General features: G+C 56.8%; 2 protein-coding genes across 6 annotated transcripts; one reads left to right on the forward strand and one right to left on the reverse strand.

Annotated features, from left to right (window-relative positions):
• The first annotated feature begins 1207 nt into the window (after nt 1–1207).
• Nucleotides 1208–9323, forward strand: EIF2B4 (eukaryotic translation initiation factor 2B subunit delta). 3 transcript variants are annotated; one of them, XM_061569234.1, is made up of 12 exons: nt 1208–1351; nt 2787–2916; nt 3928–4269; nt 4836–4918; nt 5126–5217; nt 5989–6103; nt 6340–6416; nt 6542–6644; nt 6750–6877; nt 7091–7268; nt 7817–7997; nt 8877–9323. In XM_061569234.1, the coding sequence occupies exons 2-12, from the start codon at nt 2787–2789 to the stop codon at nt 9071–9073; spliced, it is 1626 nt and encodes a 541-aa protein (XP_061425218.1). In that variant the 5' UTR covers nt 1208–1351; the 3' UTR covers nt 9074–9323. The 3 variants fall into 3 exon arrangements, with proteins under 3 accessions (XP_061425218.1, XP_061425219.1, XP_061425220.1); XM_061569235.1 differs by lacking the exon at nt 1208–1351 and adding an exon at nt 1535–1927; XM_061569236.1 differs by lacking the exon at nt 1208–1351 and adding an exon at nt 2415–2427.
• A 300-nt stretch (nt 9324–9623) lies between these two features.
• On the reverse strand, nt 9624–17592 carry AK2 (adenylate kinase 2). 3 transcript variants are annotated; one of them, XM_061569238.1, is made up of 7 exons: nt 17245–17592; nt 12191–12316; nt 11851–11961; nt 11511–11605; nt 10900–10972; nt 10573–10768; nt 9624–9747 (listed from the first exon to the last, which is right to left on the reverse strand). In XM_061569238.1, the coding sequence occupies exons 1-7, from the start codon at nt 17362–17364 to the stop codon at nt 9734–9736; spliced, it is 735 nt and encodes a 244-aa protein (XP_061425222.1). In that variant the 5' UTR covers nt 17365–17592; the 3' UTR covers nt 9624–9733. The 3 variants fall into 3 exon arrangements, with proteins under 3 accessions (XP_061425222.1, XP_061425221.1, XP_061425223.1); XM_061569237.1 differs by having other exon boundaries at nt 9624–10768; XM_061569239.1 differs by lacking the exon at nt 17245–17592 and adding an exon at nt 15629–15741 and having other exon boundaries at nt 9624–10768.
• Between the last annotated feature and the right edge of the window lie 1557 nt (nt 17593–19149).

Here is a 19149-nt window from a genome sequence, read left to right on the forward strand (position 1 = left end):
GTTTCGATCGCAAAACAAGACGACCGCTTGTGTTGCGATCGAAACGTGTTTCTTTGTTATTTTTTGTTGTGTCCTTTGACCCTATCTACGTGACTTTACCTAGATAATATTTGTACGGCATTGCCGCAACACGCGGCCACGAAGCCCTCTCCTGGTGGCCCTGTGGTAGCGGCGTCTGCTGCCACCTCGTGGCTCAGCGTGGCGCAGTGACAACCTGCCGTGCATAGTCACCGGTGGCGTGTGCCTGCCCCGTCTTTCACTTGAAAGACGTTAATCTAACCCCGACTGAACCAGTCGGCAGAATGAATAACAAAGTGCCCGGACGAGGGTCGTGGGGGTCACTCGGCCACGCTTCTCGCTGGTTAGCGTCGGTTGCTGAACGAATTTAGATGTTTCCGTACTTCCCAAATCCAGTCACGGAATGTCCACAGCAGCCGGCATCTCCTGCCGTGCTCATGGTCGTGTGCCGACAGCAGTAAATATATATATTAAATATATTGAAAAATATCACAACACGTCCAACGGAAACAACACTCAGGCAATACCCGAATGTTATGACCTTATATAAATACCATGGAATTACACTCAGAGAGCAGTGGATTATAGAAGTCACACGGGGTAGAGAGACGTCATCCCAAGAAGAGAAGTGGGCGGCAGGGCCAGGAGGGACGCTGGGCCCCGACGGCCCAGACGAGTGACGGAGCGGCAGCCAAAGGATGAAATCATCCAAGGGGACGACTCCCGAGGAGATGGATCAATGTTGGTGGATTATTACATCCCAGGATCGCGAGAGGTGTTGGTGGCTAAGGGAGGCCACCATCCAGCAGTGGTTATATCGTGGCTGATGATGCTGAAAACTGAAAACACGGGGCACATTTGACTGTGTGATGTTCGCTCGCTGAGTATTTTAGTGTTCGTTGTTAGTATTTTAGTGATGTCACTGTGAGTATTTTAGTGACGTCACTGTGAGTATTTTAGTGACGTCACTGTGAGTATTTTAGTGACGTCACTGTGAGTATTTTAGTGACGTCACTGTGAGTATTTTAGTGACGTCACTGTGAGTATTTTAGTGACGTCACTGTGAGTATTTCAGTGACGTCACTGTGAGTATTTTAGTGATGTCGTTGTTAGTATTTTAGTGATGTCGTTGTTAGTATTTTAGTGATGTCGTTGTTAGTATTTTAGTGATGTCGTTGTTAGTTCGTTGATCGCTGCGGCCACGCCGGACGCAACGCTAACGACAGTAACAGCGTGAGGCGCACTGTACGTGCAGGGCGCGCCCCACTGCGCATGCGCCGTAGGCCACGTGACGTACAGTGCTGTTGCAGCAGTCGGCAAGGCTCTCGACGAGGTGCGAGGGTCCCCCTCTCCCCGCGTCTCCCTCCTCTCTACCCGGTCCCCTTTCTCCCGGTATCCCCGTTCTCCCCGTCTTCCTCCCTCCCAGAGTCCCCTCTTACCCAAGTCCTCTCTGTCCTCTGGTTCTCCCACTCCTTCCCCCCTCTCCCCGCGTCCCCTCGGGTCCCCCCTCTCTCCCCTCTCCCCGTGTCTCCCAGTGTCCCCTCTGCGTTGTCCCCCCGCTCCCCGTGTCCCCCCGTGTGCCCCCCTCTCCCCGTGTCCCCCCGCTCCCCGTGTGCCCCCCTCTCCCGGGCCCCCCTCTACCTGGGTCTGTCATCTCCCCGTGTGCCCCATCTCCCTCCCTCCCTGTGTAATTTTCCTGAAGCTACCGGGTCCATCCCGATTCGTCCGGGATAATCGCGGTAGTTTCAGAAAGTCTGCTCCGTGTTCGCTGTGAAGCTTTTGCGAGATTCAGGATTTGTCTCCGTTTACAAACTCGTGGCCTCACCCACTCCACGTTCCCGGTGCCGCGCCGCGCGCTTCACGCACATCCAGGGCCCGCCCCTGCCCCCCGCGTGGGCGGGGCTAGCGCGTGAGTGGGCGGGGCTAGCGCGTGAGTGGGCGGGGCTAGCGCGTGAGTGGGCGGGGCTAGTGAGTGGGCGGGGCTAGCGCGTGAGTGGGCGGGGCTAGCGCGTGAGTGGGCGGGGCTAGCGCGTGAGTGGGCGGGGCTAGTGCGTGAGTGGGCGGGGCTAGCGCGTGAGTGGGCGGGGCTAGCGCGTGAGTGGGCGGGGCTAGTGCCTGAGTGGGCGGGGCTAGTGCCTGGGTGGGCGGGGCTAGTGCCTGGGTGGGCGGGGCTAGTGCCTGAGTGGGCGGGGCTAGTGCGTGAGTGGGCGGGGCTAGTGCGTGAGTGGGCGGGGCTAGTGCGTGAGCGGGCGGGGCTAGTGCGTGAGCGGGCGGGGCTAGCGCGTGAGCGGGCGGGGCTAGCGCGTGAGCGGGCGGGGCTAGCGCGTGAGTGGGCGGGGCTAGCGCGTGAGTGGGCGGGGCTAGTGCGTGAGTGGGCGGGGCTAGTGCGTGGGTGGGCGGGGCTAGCGCGTGGGTGGGCGGGGCTATCGCGTGAGTGGGCGGGGCTATCGCGTGAGTGGGCGGGGCTAGTGCGTGAGTGGGCGGGGCTAGTGCGTGAGTGGGCGGGGCTAGTGCGTGAGTGGGCGGGGCTAGTGCGTGAGTGGGCGGGGCTAGTGCGTGAGTGGGCGGGGCTAGTGCGTGAATGGGCGGGGCTAGTGCGTGAGTGGGCGGGGCTAGTGCGTGGGTGGGCGGGGCTAGTGCGTGGGCGGGGCTAGTGCGTGGGTGGGCGGGGTTATATAAAAGTGGGCGGGGTAGGGGTTACGGGGTCCCCGCGTGTCCCGGTCGAGCGTCCCAGAAGTGTGGTGGCGTCGCCCTCCCGCTCCCGGCAGATGGAGGCGGTTCCCGAACTCTCCAAGGAGGAGAAGCAGAGGCTACGCAAGGAGAGGAAGCAGCAGCAGAAGAAGAAAAAGAATAAGGAGGAAGTGCACGGGGACACAGGCGACAGTGGTGGAGGTTCAGGTTGGTGCGGTGTGAACGGTGCGTGGGTGATCTGGTGATTGCTATTCACTCTGAGGAGAAGTTGGATGATCTGCTGCTGAACCTGGAACTTGCCACCACGAAGTGGGTCCTTACCATCAGCCCCACCAAAACCAAGCACCTGCCTCGGTAATTTGTGTGGACAAATACTCCACGCCCACAAATCCCCACGAGTGGAAAAGTTTCCGATACTGGGCAGTGCTTATGACCAGCTTCGGTTTGGCAGCAAAGGTTTCATTACGAATCAGTCGATTGGTGTTATCTTTCATCAGCTGTGTAACGCTGTGTGGAAGCTACCTGGTCTGTCGCACCACACGAAGCTTCAGGTATTAGCCTTGAAAGATCTCGAAACAATCCCATCGGTGAACTCCTCCGGCAGGCGAGGCTGCATTTGCCGCATGCCCAGCCACTGTATGCCCAAGCAGCTTCTGTTTGGCAGGATAGAAGGGGCTAAACGGGCGCAGGACGAGCTTGAAAAGAGATGGGATTATGTGGAATTGAGTGGACATGTCGGTAACTGATACCAGTGGTGTCAGATCGGCCTCGTGAAGGACGCTGCTGGGCAGTTGGAGGCAGTCGCCCTCCAACAACAGCAGAGGGGGAAGAGGACCAACACTCACAACAACGAGTGGAGCGTCGGGCTGCTAAAACGCAGCGAGTAGGTACAGTGGTGAGCACAGGTGGTGCACCTGCCAGTCATCTCAGTCAGTCAACCCATGACACCTGGGTCTGTTCCGTGACCTGCCAGCGTACCTTCGACACTGAACTTGGCCTCAAAGCACACCTAGCCTGGTACAAGCATGGTGATGTCACCATCACTGAGTGGCGAATTGTGGCTGTTATTGTTGTTGCTGTGTGGGTGTATCTCTGTGTGTAGGCGTGTGAGTGTATCTCTCTGGGTGTAGGCGAGTGGGTGTAGGTGTGTGAATCAGTAGTGCCTGGGTGGCATAGTGAGGATTCGTTTCCCTGCCACCCCGCGTTTCCCTCTCTCAGAACCGGCACCAGCGGCGCCACCCATCCCGGCCGCGGCTACAGCGAGTGGCGATGGGAGGGATTGTGGGGTCAGGGTGACTGCCCCCCCCACCCCCTCCCCTCCCTCCACTTCGGCCCTTACGAACGAGAGGGGAGTTCCGGGAGAAGCGAGTGGGCCCGGCAAGAGCAAGGCGGAGTTACGTGCAGAGCGGCGCGCGCGCCAGGAGGCCGAGCGGCTCGGCAAGACCTCGAAGCGCGGGGGGGATAGCGGTGCCCTCGCTCCTTGCGCCTCTGCCAAATCTCGGGGAGCCGGCCCAACCACCGACCCGAAACCCAAACCCCCTGGGCTGGACGGGGGCCCCGGTGAGAGCAGTGGGGTCGGCACCCCCTTAACCGCATGTGAATGTCTCATGTGCCCCCCCCTCCTCCCACCTCGTGGTGATGCACAGCATGTGGGGTGAGGTTTGCGTCCGGCAATGTTGCGTTCACTTGTGTTGGGCTGTGATGTGTTAAGTTTTCTTAAATTGTTGCATAATATCAGGATATGTCAAGTAGGTATATGTGTATCCTGAAATTGTGCTGTGCTGTGTCATGTTGCGTTGTGAATTGTTCAGTCACGTGTTGTATTAAAATGTGTTAAGTTGTGTTGTGTACCAGGTGGCTCAGCGGTAGAGCGAGTGGATTGCAACAAGGTTGTGAGTTCAAATCTGACAGGAATGTGGAATTTCCACCACTGCCTCTGCAGGACTGTAAAGAGATAAGCACTGCCTCAACGACCATTTATCAAAAACTCATATTTATTTGTTTTGAGTTGTTACTTTGTGTTGAGTTTAGTTTAATTACGACTAGTTGTGTTGCGATGTGATCTATTGAATTGTGTTGTGGCCCATTCTTATTGAGGTTGAGTTGAGTTGCCGGTGTGTGCGCAGTGGTGAAGCGTGTCTCGGAGCACATGCAGGCTGACGACCCGGCCGCTCAGAAGAAACTCGCCAAGAAACTCGAGCGGCAGCAGGTGCCACTCGCCTCGCTCGCCACGCTCGCCACGCTCACCTCGCTCGCCTCGCTGGCCATGCTTACCATGCTCGCAAACTCTCACTTTCCTCACCTTACTCGCCACACTAAGCTCACCTCGCTCACCCCACTTACCTTGCTCGCCCCACTCACCTCTCGCTCTGCTGACCATTCTCACTCAGCACGCTCATCACTCTCACCACTGCAGGTGCCACAGCGAACGGACTCGACACGCAAGGTCACTCTCTTCTCCCACCTCCACCAGTACAGCCGGCAGATGTCCCTCACTCACTCCCTCAGGTACCTCACCCCGGGTCTCACTCGGGTACCTTACCCCATGTCCACTCACTCCCTCACGCTGTGTGTCATTCACACTTGGACCCTGTGTCTCACTCGGGTACCTCACTCAGGTTCTCACCCGTGTCCACTCATTCACCCAACCGTCACTTTGTGTCTTAATCACTCAGGTACCTCATCCCGTGTTCACTTACGACCTCACCCTATGTCTCAATCACACCCTGTGTCTCACTTACGCTGGCACTCTGTGTGTACCGTGTACTGTGTAAGCGATGTGTTCCCCCTCTGGCACCACTATGTAATCTGTGTGTGTACTGTGTATCCTATGTATGTACTCTGGGTACTTTGTAACCTATTTGTGTGTACCCCAGCTGCACTGTGAAACCTGTGTGTGTACTCTGTACTGTGTAACCTATTTGTGTGTGTACTCTGGCTGCTCAGTGTAACGTGTGTGGGTGTGTGTGTATTGTTGAGAGTAGTAGCACAGTGGTTAGCGCTCTGCCCTACAAACTCGGCGACCCGATTTCGATTCCTGCTCACAGCCAACACAACTGACGATTATCTGAACCAGTTCTGGGCCTCCACTAGGTCGACTCAGCCACAAATGAGTTTGACATCACCACTGGGGAGACAAAGGTGGCCTGGCGTAGTTCTGGTCACCCACCTCGTCGTATTCCGTGCCACCCTACATAGGTGATCGCTAACAGCACTTGCCCCAACGGTCTATTAAGGTTATACAGGGGATCTTTGTATTTTACTTTATTCTGCACGCAGCCTGTCTTCGTGTGTGATCCACCCGTCCGTGCTGCGGCTGGGCCTGCAGTACTCCCAGGGCCTCATCACGGGCTCCAACGCGCGCGCCGTTGCGCTGCTGCACGTGTTCAAGCAGGTGCCGCCACACAGCAGCGCCCGACACGCGCACGCACGTACTCACGTGGGGCACGGCAGCCGTAGCCGGCGGGGGGGGCCCCATACCACTGAGGTCGCGGCACTGCTCAGGCCGCGGTACCGACACCATTTCTCCATCGCGTACTGGCATTGTAGAGCGATTGTGGTGGTGATTGTGGATTGTCGAGTGAGCGATGGCGTTGCGATCTTCCTCCTCCGTGCTCTTGCTGTGCGCAGGTGATCCGTGACTACTCCACACCCCTCAACGAGGACCTGTGCCGTGACCTGGTCAACAAACTTAAGCCCGACATCAGGTGACTCGCCACTCACCCTGTGAAGCCTAAACCCAGCCCGCAGCCAATCTTTGGACTGGAGATCGGCGCTGGGCTTGAGGAGGAGTTGAGAAGCTGAGCTGACCCATGTCTACTCCTCCCTGCAGCTTCCTGAATCAGTGCCGACCCTTGGCTGTGAGCATGGGCAATGCCATCAAGCATCTCAAGAGCTGCATCAGCAGCATCCCTGCCGGCACTCCCGAGAGACAGGTGTGTGTGCGTCTAGAGACAGATGCCTGTGTGTCTTGACAGGTGTGTGTGTCTAGACAGTTGTGTGTGTGTGTCTAGACAGTGGTGTGTGTGTCTCTCGCTCAGGCCAAGGAGTTGCTGTGCGATTGGATCGACAGCTTCGTACAGAATAAGATCGAGCTGGCGGCCAAGGCCATCGCAGACTTCGCCATTCAGAAAATCAAGGACGGCGACACGATCCTGGTGTACGGATGGTACGAGCTTACCCAGTCACGTACACACGCACACACGTGTATGCACACTGCTCGCCTGCACCATGTGTACGCGTACAGACACGTCATAGACACTTCTCGCACATACATTCGCCATGGTCAAGGGATAGGCCCGGTGCCTATGCGTTTTACTGACCGAGATGACTGACAAGATGACTGAATTTCACCACACACGCTCTCACCGCCACGCCCCAGCTCGTCGCTGGTGAACAGGGTGCTCGTAGAGGCACGAACGCGGGGCCGCACGTTCCGTGTCGTGCTGGTGGACAGCCGGCCCCGCATGGAAGCACGCGAGGCGATGCGGCGCCTGGTCCGCCACGGCGTGCCCTGCACCTACGTCCTCGTCACGGCACTCGCCTACGCCATGCAGGAGGTGAGGCCCGTGCCGTCGCACCGCGATTGGCCGCCCCCACATTCCAGGACCCCCCCCCCACCCTGCGAGGCACACCCTGCGTGACGTGGTCAGTGCTACGGATGACGTCACCAAGCCCTGCCGGTCACCTCCCGTCCAGCGGCACACGTGCGAAGAGACGACGCACTATTTTTGTATTTGCCAATTGGTGGAGTGATAGAACCGATGGTCAACCGTGATGAATTATGGGAGAACTCTGAACAGTTATCCTATTACTTGCAACTCAGATTGTTTACAGCTGTAGGGCCACGGATACTATTGTCCTTGGCACTATTGCTATTTGTGACAATCCACAGTTTTCCCATCCTTCTTTGCAGAACTATTTTGCTTTTTGCATATTTTTGCAGCCTAGTTGAGTGGCACATTCTACTTGCGATTACCTGCAATTTGTTTTCCCATGGAATAAAGCCACACATACTAGGATTCCCCACAGCACCACAGATACCAAGAATCCTCCTGTACCTAAGTGTATGGACAAACCGAGCTCTCGTTGGTGCTGTCGCTTCCAGGTGTCCAAGGTGTTCCTGGGTGCCCACGCTCTCCTGGCCAATGGCTACGTGATGTCGCGCCTAGGCAGCTCGCAGGTGACGCTGGTGGCCAGGGCCTACAACGTCCCCGTGCTCATCTGCTGCGAGACATACAAGTTCTGCGAGCGCGTGCAGACCGACTCCTTCGTGTCCAACGAGCTCGGTAATCGGCGCCCATCCCTAAACACTGGCCATGGCGTGGCCATTAAGATGTCTCATTGCTACCAATGCTTTCTTCCCTCTGCCAATCCCGCAGCGACTGCACCAGACACAGACCTCTTAGACGAAACCCGTAATTCTGCCTCAAGTCTCCCACCATCTGTTCTTAGGTTTTCCACTTGGTCGCCGCACTCGTAGAGACCGCTCCGATGCCGGTCTTGGCATTATTACATTTGGTATTTGCCAACGATGCGAATAGCAAATGCTTGAAGTATCTCTTCAGGTAATCTCTATTTAGCGTTTTTATTGCTGGTGGATTGCCTTCTGCTGGGTGCATTATGTTAAAATGACGACCCTTTCCTTTTTATTCAACATTTGATGCAGCACATGTCAAAAGGCAGCCACATCACCCTTATCATATTTTTGGTTCTTTCGGCAAAGTCACGTAGAAGGTAAATAATAAAGTAATAAAAATATTAAATTTGTATTATTTAATATTATAATATTTCAATTATTTTATTATTTCCCTTCTACGTGACTTTACCGAAAGAACCAAGAATATGAATCCCTGCAGTCACAAAAGCTTTAAATCAAAATCACCCTTATCGTCAAACCTAAAAACCTGATCATGGTCACTTCTGGTTTTGGTCAATAAGGTTAAATTGGGCATGTATTTTTGTGTCTGGTTAGACCTTAAATGGTTACCTGATGCGGTGTGAACATCAGCACTGGACATGCTGCTGCTGGTCATCCACCCCGTCGTGTGCCACACTGTCGGCCTTCAAAGGTGCTAATCGCTAACAGCACTTGCCCCACAGTCTGTTTAAGGATATATGGGGGATCTTTGTCTGTGTGTCTGCACGGGAACTCTGCGTCCCCCAAGACGACCCGGACAACCTGGTGTGCTCACGCGGGGACGAGACTCCCCTGAGCGGCTGGCGCGACGTGCCCAGCCTCAAGCTGCTGAACCTGGTGTACGACGTGACGCCGCCCGACTTTGTGGCCATGGTCATCACGGACGTGGGCATGATCCCCTGCACGTCGGTGCCAGTCGTGCTGCGTGTCAAGAGCGACGACTGAGGGCAGCGGCGCAGTGGTCTACCCTGCTCCTGTCACCGTGCGATTTTTGCTGGGCCTGTGCATCTCTGCATAGGGAGCTCGCGTAGTGGCTTCGGTGAATCGGTGACAACCTTGCTCTGCTTGGTAAATGATTCCACCACAGCGCACGTGCACCCAATTACCTGCGATATTTGTGTGTGCGCATAATGAAGGGTGAGAATAAACGTGTGCTGAACTTTTAGGTGCTTGTGAACAGCACATGGAAGTTACACTTGTGTCTTTGTGTGCAACTGCGTTTTTGGTTGGGAATTATATTTGATTTGGTCAGAAACTGCAATTCCTTGTTGACATAAATAGGTTGCTCAGCAGGCACAATGTTTACCTATTTCACTTTCAAAGTGTTAATGGTAAAAAAAAAATGGGCAAGTCCCTGCCACTAACACCTACAGGTGTCCACATACACAAAATGCACATGTTTGTGTTCCAGGAGAATGGTTCTACATTCAGCGTGTGTGTTGTGCTGCGTGCATTCATTACTGGAGCCGTAGATGAGTGAGGCAAGAGGGCGCTGGCCAAGTGAAATGTTTATTGCATCAGTAATGTGCAGCAATGACTGTAAACGGTGGACAAGGAGGCACGCAGATTCATCTGCAAGGCAGCAGAGCGAGTGGAGGCTTCAGCCTAGTGACCTTGTTCTGGAACAGAAACATTTGTGCAAATTAAACTCCGAGCCAGCAGCAGCAGAGTAGTCAAGGGCGGGTCTCCCAGTGCGACCGTGGCTGCGTCATTTCACAAATCCACACCATCGCACACCCCGACAATTGTGATCAAGCACCCAGTCAGTGATTGTCAAGAGGTTATGTGCGGTCAGCTCGGAGCATAACCTCTGGGGCACAAAGACACCAAATTTACCATCCTAGTTTACCAGTCGTAAACGCACCGAATTTACCGGCCGAGTTTACCAGCCGTGCAAACCGAAACGAATTTACCGGCCGAGTTAAACGGCCGTGCAAAGACACCAAGTACAGCTAATCAGCCAAGTGCAACTTCGTGCGTAGAGATGCCGAATAGAATCTGCAGCGGCAGAAAGCAAGAGGAGATTGAGGACAGAAAGAAAGGAGAGAGGTCAGGTGGGTGACAATGCCTTCTGGGGAGAGGCACCAGCAAGAAGGAATCTGTGTTAAGTGGCATAAAACGAGTAAAATTGTATCCAATTTCCCTTGCCATGGACTGCCTCATGAGGAGGGGTGGTGTATCACCAAGAGGGGATACCACAGTCGTTTCACCTGGGCAGTCAGCCCAGCTCTTGGAGGGTGTGGCTGGGGTCATGAGCCCCAGGGCAACGGGATGACCCGAGCTGGGTTGGGAAGAGATCAGGAGGCAGGAGAGCGTCCACAGGGGACGGAAAGAAGAGCCCCGAGCCAGACCCTCGGCAAAACCCCGATGACCCTCGGAGACACCAACCGAAGCGGGCACCTCGGACCCCACGAGACCTCAAAGGAACACGACCAGGTCTTTACTTTCTGCGCGAGCGAAGGCCGCCTGGATGCTGGCGAACACCACGTCGGGAGACTGCGCCGCGTCCACCGCGGTGTGCAGCCCACGCCGCTGATAGTAGCCGATGAGAGGGCTTGTTTGCATGTGATACGACGCCAACCGCGACGCCAGCGCCTGCTCGTTGTCGTCCGAGCGCCGGATGAGAGGCTCTCCCGTCACCTGCGTCGCCACGGGGAAGAAACACGAGGCAAACGCTCAGGACACCGCAGTGGAGCGATGGACCAAACCACTCCACAGTAGCGCGAGCAGAAGAAGCAGGCCCAGAAGGGCATGGCGAGGGTGGCACTCACGTCATCACGCATGGGCACAATTGGGGGATTGAACTCCTCGTGGTAGGAGCGCCCACTCTCTTTGTGAATCAGCCTGGAACACGACGGGCAGACAAGACAGACATTACTGGGTTCTGGCACAGCATTGAGCTGTTGCGTGTTTAATGGGAGAGTGCTCTTACAGTTTTAATGATTATGGCTGTAGCCATATTTGCGACTGTGGGATAGTGGTGAAGTGGTAGCATACTGCGCTACAAATCCAGTGACCCAAGCTTAAATCCCAGCCATGGTTAACACCAGCCGCTAGTGATATCCGAGTCGCTCCTCCAAAGCATCCCTCCCCAGGGTAACGCAGCCTTAAATGAGCACTCTGCGTGGTGTGTCATCATCAGGACTAAGAATAAAAATATGGCCGGGTGTGTTGCTCACCACACCGCCTCCCCGTGCACTGTACCGGCCATCACAAGTGCACTGCCGGTATGCTCGCAGCACCTCCCCCAACAGCCTGTGCAGGCTAGGTGGGGTAAATTTCTGTTTGTCGTCATAACTGTTGCTATGAATGTGGTTATAACTGGCTGTAACTATAGCGATGAATGTGGCTATGATTTTGTGGTTGTGGATGACTCCCATACCGGCCACAGATGCGACGGATGAGCAGGGAGTCGTCCACTTGGAACTCGACGACAGAGTTGAGTTTCTCTTTCCTCTGATCCAACAAATCATCGAGCTGTGTGATACAAGCCACTTTATTATAATACCCCCTCATCACATAATACAACCATTCACCACCACACACTCCCTCGTCACACACCCCTTGACCACACCACACAACCCGTCATCATCACTCGCCCACTCATACCGCTTACCCACTCGCCTACCTCATCCGGTCACCACACCACCTTACCCCCTCAACACACTGCTTGCCACCTCACCACGCAACTCGCCCCACTCACACAGGAGACCCCCGCTCACCATCTCGGCCTGGCGCACAGTGCGTGGGAAACCATCCAGCAAGAATCCCTTACTGCAGGCTGGGCTGTCCAAGTTCTGCTCAATCAATTCCACCACCATCTCATCGCTCACCTGCACAAAGACAAACACAGATGCACAGACACATGGACACATGGGCACGTACACAAACGTGCACGCACGCGTACAACCTCAGATAAGTATCTGGTCATTGTGTAAACATCAGCATTAGATAAAGATGGCCACGCACCATGCCAGCCTTCATAGGTGCTTGCTAACAGCAATAGCGCCACCATCCTGGAAAGCTACTACGAGAGGTCTGTGTGTGGGAATCGGCGCCCACCAACTTTCCGGCGTCCATCGTCTCCTTGAGGCGTCGCCCCAGCGTGGAGCCGCTGGACACCATGGCACGCAGCATGTCTCCCGTGGACAGGTGGCAAACGCAGTACTCCTCCGCCAGCCGTGGGGCCTGCAGTGCACACACACGCACCATATGCGACACATGTATTACACAAGCACGTCATACACGACATCTACTACACATCCGCAAACATAAATCATCTATATATATAAAATCGTTCATGTCTGTCTGTCTGTGTGTGTGTGTGTGGACTTTGGCCCATACGCACTTTCATTGGACGGCGGTTGCCCCTGGCAACGGCTAGCCACGCCTTCGCCGCTTTCATTGGACCTGGCAACGGCTAGCCACGCCTTCGCCAAGGGCTGCAGTTTCATTGGACGGCGGTTGCCCCTGCCAACGGCTAGCCACGCCTTCGCCACTTTCATAAGCTCCGTATTTAATTAAATAATAGCCATTACACAGTATTGTTGGAGCGCTAGGGGGGGGGGGAAGGAACGCCACCCGTACCCTGCCTTTTCCAAGCCGACAATTTTAGGCGAGGCCGCAGGCTTTGCACGCTACTAGGCCTCGACACCCACCACGCCACTCTGAGGTAAATTCATCAAAGTTTTTCCTACTCTTCACTACACCCCCACCACAATGTGTGCTATTAATATTACTTTTAAACCCAACGCGCCAACAATCGATTACTTTAATGTTCACTGTACAAATACTCATTAAGCTGGGTGAGCGTACTGCCAGTCTATCATGTACACTGTAGCCTGCTTATTAAGCTCGGTGAGCGTACTGCCACTCTATCATGTACACTCTAGCCTGCTTATGAAGCTGAGTGCATGTACTGGCAGTCTATAATGTGGACTCTTGCCTGGTTATTATAATCGATTCTTTATATGTTCTTTGTACAAACAGTCATTAAGCTGCTTGAGCGACCCCAGTTCGATTCCAACTCACGCCCACCACCGCTGACGATTATTTGAAACGGACCTGGCCCTCCCCTAGGTCCACTCAGCCTCAAAAGCGTAACTGCTGTCGTGTGTGAACATCGTCACTGGGGAGACAAAGGCGGCGGGGCATCGTGGATCCAAGTCCCGGGCGAAGCCGGGTCATGTGTATGTGTGTTTGTGTTTATGTGTATGTCTGTGTGTCTCTATGTATGTGTGTATGTATGTGTATGTATGTGTTTGTGTGTATGTGTGTGTGTATGTATGTGGGTTTTTTTTTATGTCTTTATGTGTATGTCTGCGTGTCTCTATGTATGTGTGTATGTACGTGTGTGCATGTGTTTGTGTGTATGTATGTGTGTGTCTATGTGTGTGTCTATGTATGTGTGTGTATGTGTTTCTGTGTATGTATGTGTGTGTATGTATGTGTGTTACGTGTCTGTCTGTGTGTCTGCATGTATGTGTGTGTGTATTGTGTATGTGTTTGTGTGCATGTATGTGTGTGTTTGTGTGTATGTGTATGTCTGTGTGTTTGTATGTGTGTGTATGTGTGTGTATGTGTTTGTGTGTATGTGTGTGTATGTATGTGTGTGTATGTGTTTGTATGTGTTTGTGTGTTTACGCTCGCATTACACAAATGTGTTGCTGGTCTAAGGCGTTCCTCGCACAGCATTGCCGCTTTATTATTTCAGTCGTTTACTGCCTTACGCACCCTGAAAGTCGTGTGTGTCTGCAGCAAGCGCGTGTATGTGTACCTATGGACGCGCGCGCGTGTGTTGTGTAGGGGGAACGGTAGTGTAGTGCTTAGCGTGCTGTCTGTGTCTGTGTGTGTGTCTGTGTGTGTGTCTGTGTGTGTGTCTGTGTGTGTGCGTGTGTGGTGTGTGGGGAGCGGTAGTGTAGTGCTTAGCGTGCTGTCTGTGTGTGTGTGTGTCTGTCTGTGTCTGTCTGTGTGTGTCTGCGTGTGTCTGTGTGTGTGTCTGTGCGTGTGTGGTGTGTGAGGAGCGGTGGGTGTAGTGCTTAACGCTACGCTGCGCTACCAACCCGGCGAACCGAGTTCGATTCCCGCTCACGGCCACCACCGGTGACGATTATTTGAACCTCCCCTAGGTCGACTCAGCCTCAAACGAGTAACTGGTGTGGCGTATTAACATCGGCACTTGGGAGACAAAGGCGGCCGGGCGTGGTGGATCCAAGTCCCGGGCGAAGCCGGGTAGTACAGCTAGTACACTATACATACATAGACATACATGATACAAAGATCCTCCATATAGCCTGAACAGACTGTTGGGGCAAGTGCTAGCACCTATGAAGGCCGGGACGGCACACGAGGGGGTGGGTGACCAACACCACGCCCAGCCACCTGTGTATCCCGAGTGGTGATGTTTACACTTCCCCCACCAGGTACTCATTTGAGGCTGAGTCGACTCAGGGGAGACCCAGGACCAGTTTAGATTGTTAATGGTGTTGGTGGCCGTGAGCGGGAATTGAACTTGGGTTGCCGGGTTCGTAGCGCAGCACGCTAACCGCTCCCCACCATGATACAGTATACACACACACAGCAGATGTCATACACTACACATGGGGCGGTGTCAGTGGTCGCGGGTTAACCATTTGTGGGTCAAAATCAGCAAGCCGCCGTGGTGAATGCTGTAACCGTAAGATTTAGTCATCCAGTGCGCCGACCTGGACTGGCCTTTAACCTCACGTGAATGTCCGTATGTGGTGGCAGTTGGATATTTTGGGTTAAGGTTTCACAATGAGACTGTCGCCCTGTAAATAATCCGACAGATGCCCTTTAACAGACTGTTGCTGGGGAAAGTTCTTTGGGTGAGCACATAAAAGTTCACACACCCTTGATTCACACAAACCTTCACACCCATTATGTACAGAGACAAAGATCCCCCGTATAACCTTAACAGGCTGTTGGGGTAATTATGTACACACCTTTACACACGCATTATGTACAAATTCACGCATTGTACAAACTTTCATACACATCCAGAGATGCAAACTCTCCCACAAAACATTATCACACTGCAACAGACGTGCAAATACACAGATAAGACAGCATCATAAACACCGCAACCACCACCATTCGCCTCGGAGAGCCAGCCACGTCCACACAGCGATTGTGTTAGGCGAGGATTGTGCAACGCAAAAAACACAAACATCACCGCCATTCACCACGTGAAGTGTCGAAGGCTCGCTGGCAGGTCACAGAACAGACCCAGGTGCCATGGGTTGACTAAGAGACAGGCTTTCACACACGCACCTTCACAAGCACACACACACAATTGTGCACGCAAAGACGCCAGGCGCACACCTTCACACACAAGACAAAGTTCCCCTTTATAGCCTCAAAATACGTTTGAGGCAAGTGCTGCAGGCGAGCACCTATGAAGGCCGAAAGGGTACACGAGGTGGGTGGCCAGATCAACGCCCGACCGCCTTTGTCTCCTCGGTGGCGATGTTTACACACCGCACTCGGTAGCTAACTGAGGCCGGTCTGGCCGTGAGCTGCGCTGCCCGGCCCCGCCAGGGTGGGTGGGTGCAGCCGTCGTCCCGCGGCGCTTTGCCGCCGTCAGGAATCCGGCCGCACAGCGTCCCCGCTGCAGGGGGGGGCACCCGGGGGGCGGGGGGGGGCCTGCTGCCCCCCCCCGCCCCTCACCAGTGACGTCAGCATCGCCCGAGATGGGACACGAATTCCAGGGCCTCCCCACCCCTCATGCCATGTCCTCGTAACACACCTCACCACGCATCCCTCTCACCCTCCCCGTAACCCCCCTCACCCCCCACCTCGCCCCCCACCCCACCCCCACCCCAACTCACCTCCACCCCCACCTCACGTCCACCTCACCTCCACCTCACCTCCACCCCACATCACCCCCCACCTCGCCCCCCACCCCCCTCACCCCCCACCTCGCCCCCCACCCCACCCCCACCCCAACTCACCCCCACCCCACCCCCACCTCACCTCCACCCCACCTCACCTCCACCCCACCTCACCTCCACCCCACCTCACCTCCACCTCACCTCCACCCCACCTCACCCCCACCTCACCCCCACCTCACCTCCACCCCACATCACCCCCCACCTCGCCCCCCACCCCACCCCCACCCCAACTCACCTCCACCCCCACCTCACGTCCACCTCACCCCCACCTCACCCCCACCTCACCTCCACCCCACATCACCCCCCACCTCGCCCCCACCCCACCTCCCCTCGCCCCAACCACGGTACAGTTCTCACCCGCGACCTCCATCACCTCTCACGACCCTTTCTCGCCCCTCCCTTGTCGCCTCGCCCCTCTTCTCGTCACCTCGCACCGTGCCCGCCTCAAACCGATACCTCCCCTCGAGCCCGACGTCTCTTTAGCTCTCCTGAATTCAATTAAATCTCTCCGTCCTCTGATCCAATCACCACTTCATCTTTCCCCACCAACCTCTACCCTCAACCCGTCTCTTCACCAAACGTCTCTCATCACCTCCCCTCGCCGCGACCCTTCCCCTACATTCACCCGTCAACTCCCCTTCCCCTCCTCCTCCATCGGGCTCCCTCGCCCACCCTTGGCCTCACCTCCCCCACCCCTCACCCCTCACCTCCCCCACCCCTCACCCCTCACCTCCCCCACCCCTCACCCCTCACCTCCCCCACCCCTCACCCCTCACCTCCCCCACCCCTCACCCCTCACCTCCCCCACCCCTCACCTCCCCCACCCCCCACCCCTCACCTCCCCCACCCCTCACCTCCCTCACCCCTCACCTCCCCCACCCCTCACCCCTCACCTCCCCCACCCCTCACCCCTCACCCCCCTCACCCCTCACCCCTCACCTCCCCCACCCCTGACGGTCCTCACCCCTCACCTCCCCCACCCCTCACCTCCCTCACCCCTCACCTCCCTCACCCCTCACCTCCCCTCACCCCTCACCCCCTTCACCCCTCACCTCCCCCACCCCTGACGGTCCTCACCCCTCACCTCCCCCACCCCTCACCTCCCTCACCCCTCACCTCCCTCACCCCTCACCCCTCACCTCCCCCACCCCTCACCCCTCACCCCCCTCACCCCTCACCTCCCCCACCCCTGACGGTCCTCACCTGGGTCCCCTTCCCGGCCCCCGGGGGTCCGAGCAGCACCGCGCGGATCCCGCGGCGCATCTCGGCCGCGAGCCCCGCGCTGCGCCCCGCGTCGCGCTCCGCGTGAACCTGCGGCGCCATGAGGAGGGTGAGGAGGACGATGAGGAGGAGGGCGAGGAGTAGGAGGGTGAGGAGGACGATGAGGAGGAGGGCGAGGAGTAGGAGGGTGAGGAGGACGATGAGGAGGAGGGCGAGGAGTAGGAGGGTGAGGAGGACGATGAGGAGGAGGAGGAGGGCGAGGAGGAGGAGGCGGCCACGCGTGCGAGGAGAGGACGCGACCCGGGACCGGAAATTCCACGACTCGCGATGCACGGAACCGGAAAAACGTCACTGCGACTGTGACGTCAGTGCATGACGCCATGTTTTTTGTTGATGACGTCATCCGGCTGCGATTCCGTGACGTCATTTATCCACGTGCATCTTTGGGGGACGAGGCGGTCTCCGCGTGATCGAGACCGCGATCAGAAGTCCTGCCTCTGTAGCAGGTCGGGGGTCTCTGTGATGGGGCCCCCCCTGTGGCCATGGCCCGTGGTGGTGGGAGGCTGCGTGGTGGTGGTGGGCTGTGTGGTGGTGGTGGGCTGTGTGGTGGTGGTGGTGGGCTGCGTGGTGGTGGTGGGCTGTGTGGTGGTGGTGGGTGGTAGTGGGCTGCGATGGTGGTGGTGGAGTGTGGTGGTGGTGGAGTGTGGTGGTGGTGGTGGTGGGCTGTGTGGTGGTGGGCTGAGTGGTGGTGGTGGGCTGAGTGGTGGTGGTGGGCTGAGTGGTGGTGGGCTGAGTGGTGGTGGTGGGCTGTGTGGTGGTGGGCTGAGTGGTGGTGGTGGGCTGAGTGGTGGTGGTGGGCTGAGTGGTGGTGGTGGGCTGAGTGGTGGTGGTGGGCTGTGTGGTGGTGGGCTGTGTGGTGGTGGGCTGTGTGGTGGTGGTGGGCTGTGTGGTGGTGGTGGTGGGCTGTGTGGTGGTGGGCTGAGTGGTGGTGGTGGGCTGAGTGGTGGTGGGCTGAGTGGTGGTGGTGGGCTGTGTGGTGGTGGTGGGCTGTGTGGTGGTGGGCTGTGTGGTGGTGGGCTGAGTGGTGGTGGTGGGCTGTGTGGTGGTGGGCTGTGTGGTGGTGGGCTGTGTGGTGGTGGGCTGAGTGGTGATGGTGGGCTGTGTGGTGGTGGTGGTGGTGGGCTGTGTGGTGGTGGTGGGCTGTGTGGTGGTGGGCTGAGTGGTGGTGGTGAGCTGAGTGGTGGTGGTGGGCTGTGTGGTGGTGGGCTGTGTGGTGGTGGGCTGAGTGGTGGTGGTGGGCTGTGTGGTGGTGGTGGTGGGCTGTGTGGTGGTGGGCTGAGTGGTGGTGGTGGGCTGAGTGGTGGTGGGCTGAGTGGTGGTGGTGGCCTGTGTGGTGGTGGTGGGCTGTGTGGTGGTGGGCTGTGTGGTGGTGGGCTGAGTGGTGGTGGTGGGCTGAGTGGTGGTGGTGGGCTGAGTGGTGGTGGGCTGAGTGGTGGTGGTGGGCTGTGTGGTGGTGGGCTGAGTGGTGGTGGTGGGCTGAGTGGTGGTGGTGGGCTGAGTGGTGGTGGTGGGCTGTGTGGTGGTGGGCTGTGTGGTGGTGGGCTGTGTGGTGGTGGGCTGTGTGGTGGTGGGCTGAGTGGTGATGGTGGGCTGTGTGGTGGTGGTGGTGGTGGTGGGCTGTGTGGTGGTGGTGGGCTGTGTGGTGGTGGGCTGAGTGGTGGTGGTGTGCTGAGTGGTGGTGGTGGGCTGTGTGGTGGTGGGCTGTGTGGTGGTGGGCTGAGTGGTGGTGGTGGGCTGTGTGGTGGTGGTGGTGGGCTGTGTGGTGGTGGGCTGAGTGGTGGTGGTGGGCTGAGTGGTGGTGGGCTGAGTGGTGGTGGTGGCCTGTGT

Source organism: Lethenteron reissneri, chromosome 43 (assembly GCF_015708825.2).
Source record: "Lethenteron reissneri isolate LAM-NWPU_2019-01 chromosome 43, ASM1570882v1, whole genome shotgun sequence".
NCBI classification, from domain to species: Eukaryota; Metazoa; Chordata; class Hyperoartia; order Petromyzontiformes; family Petromyzontidae; genus Lethenteron; species Lethenteron reissneri.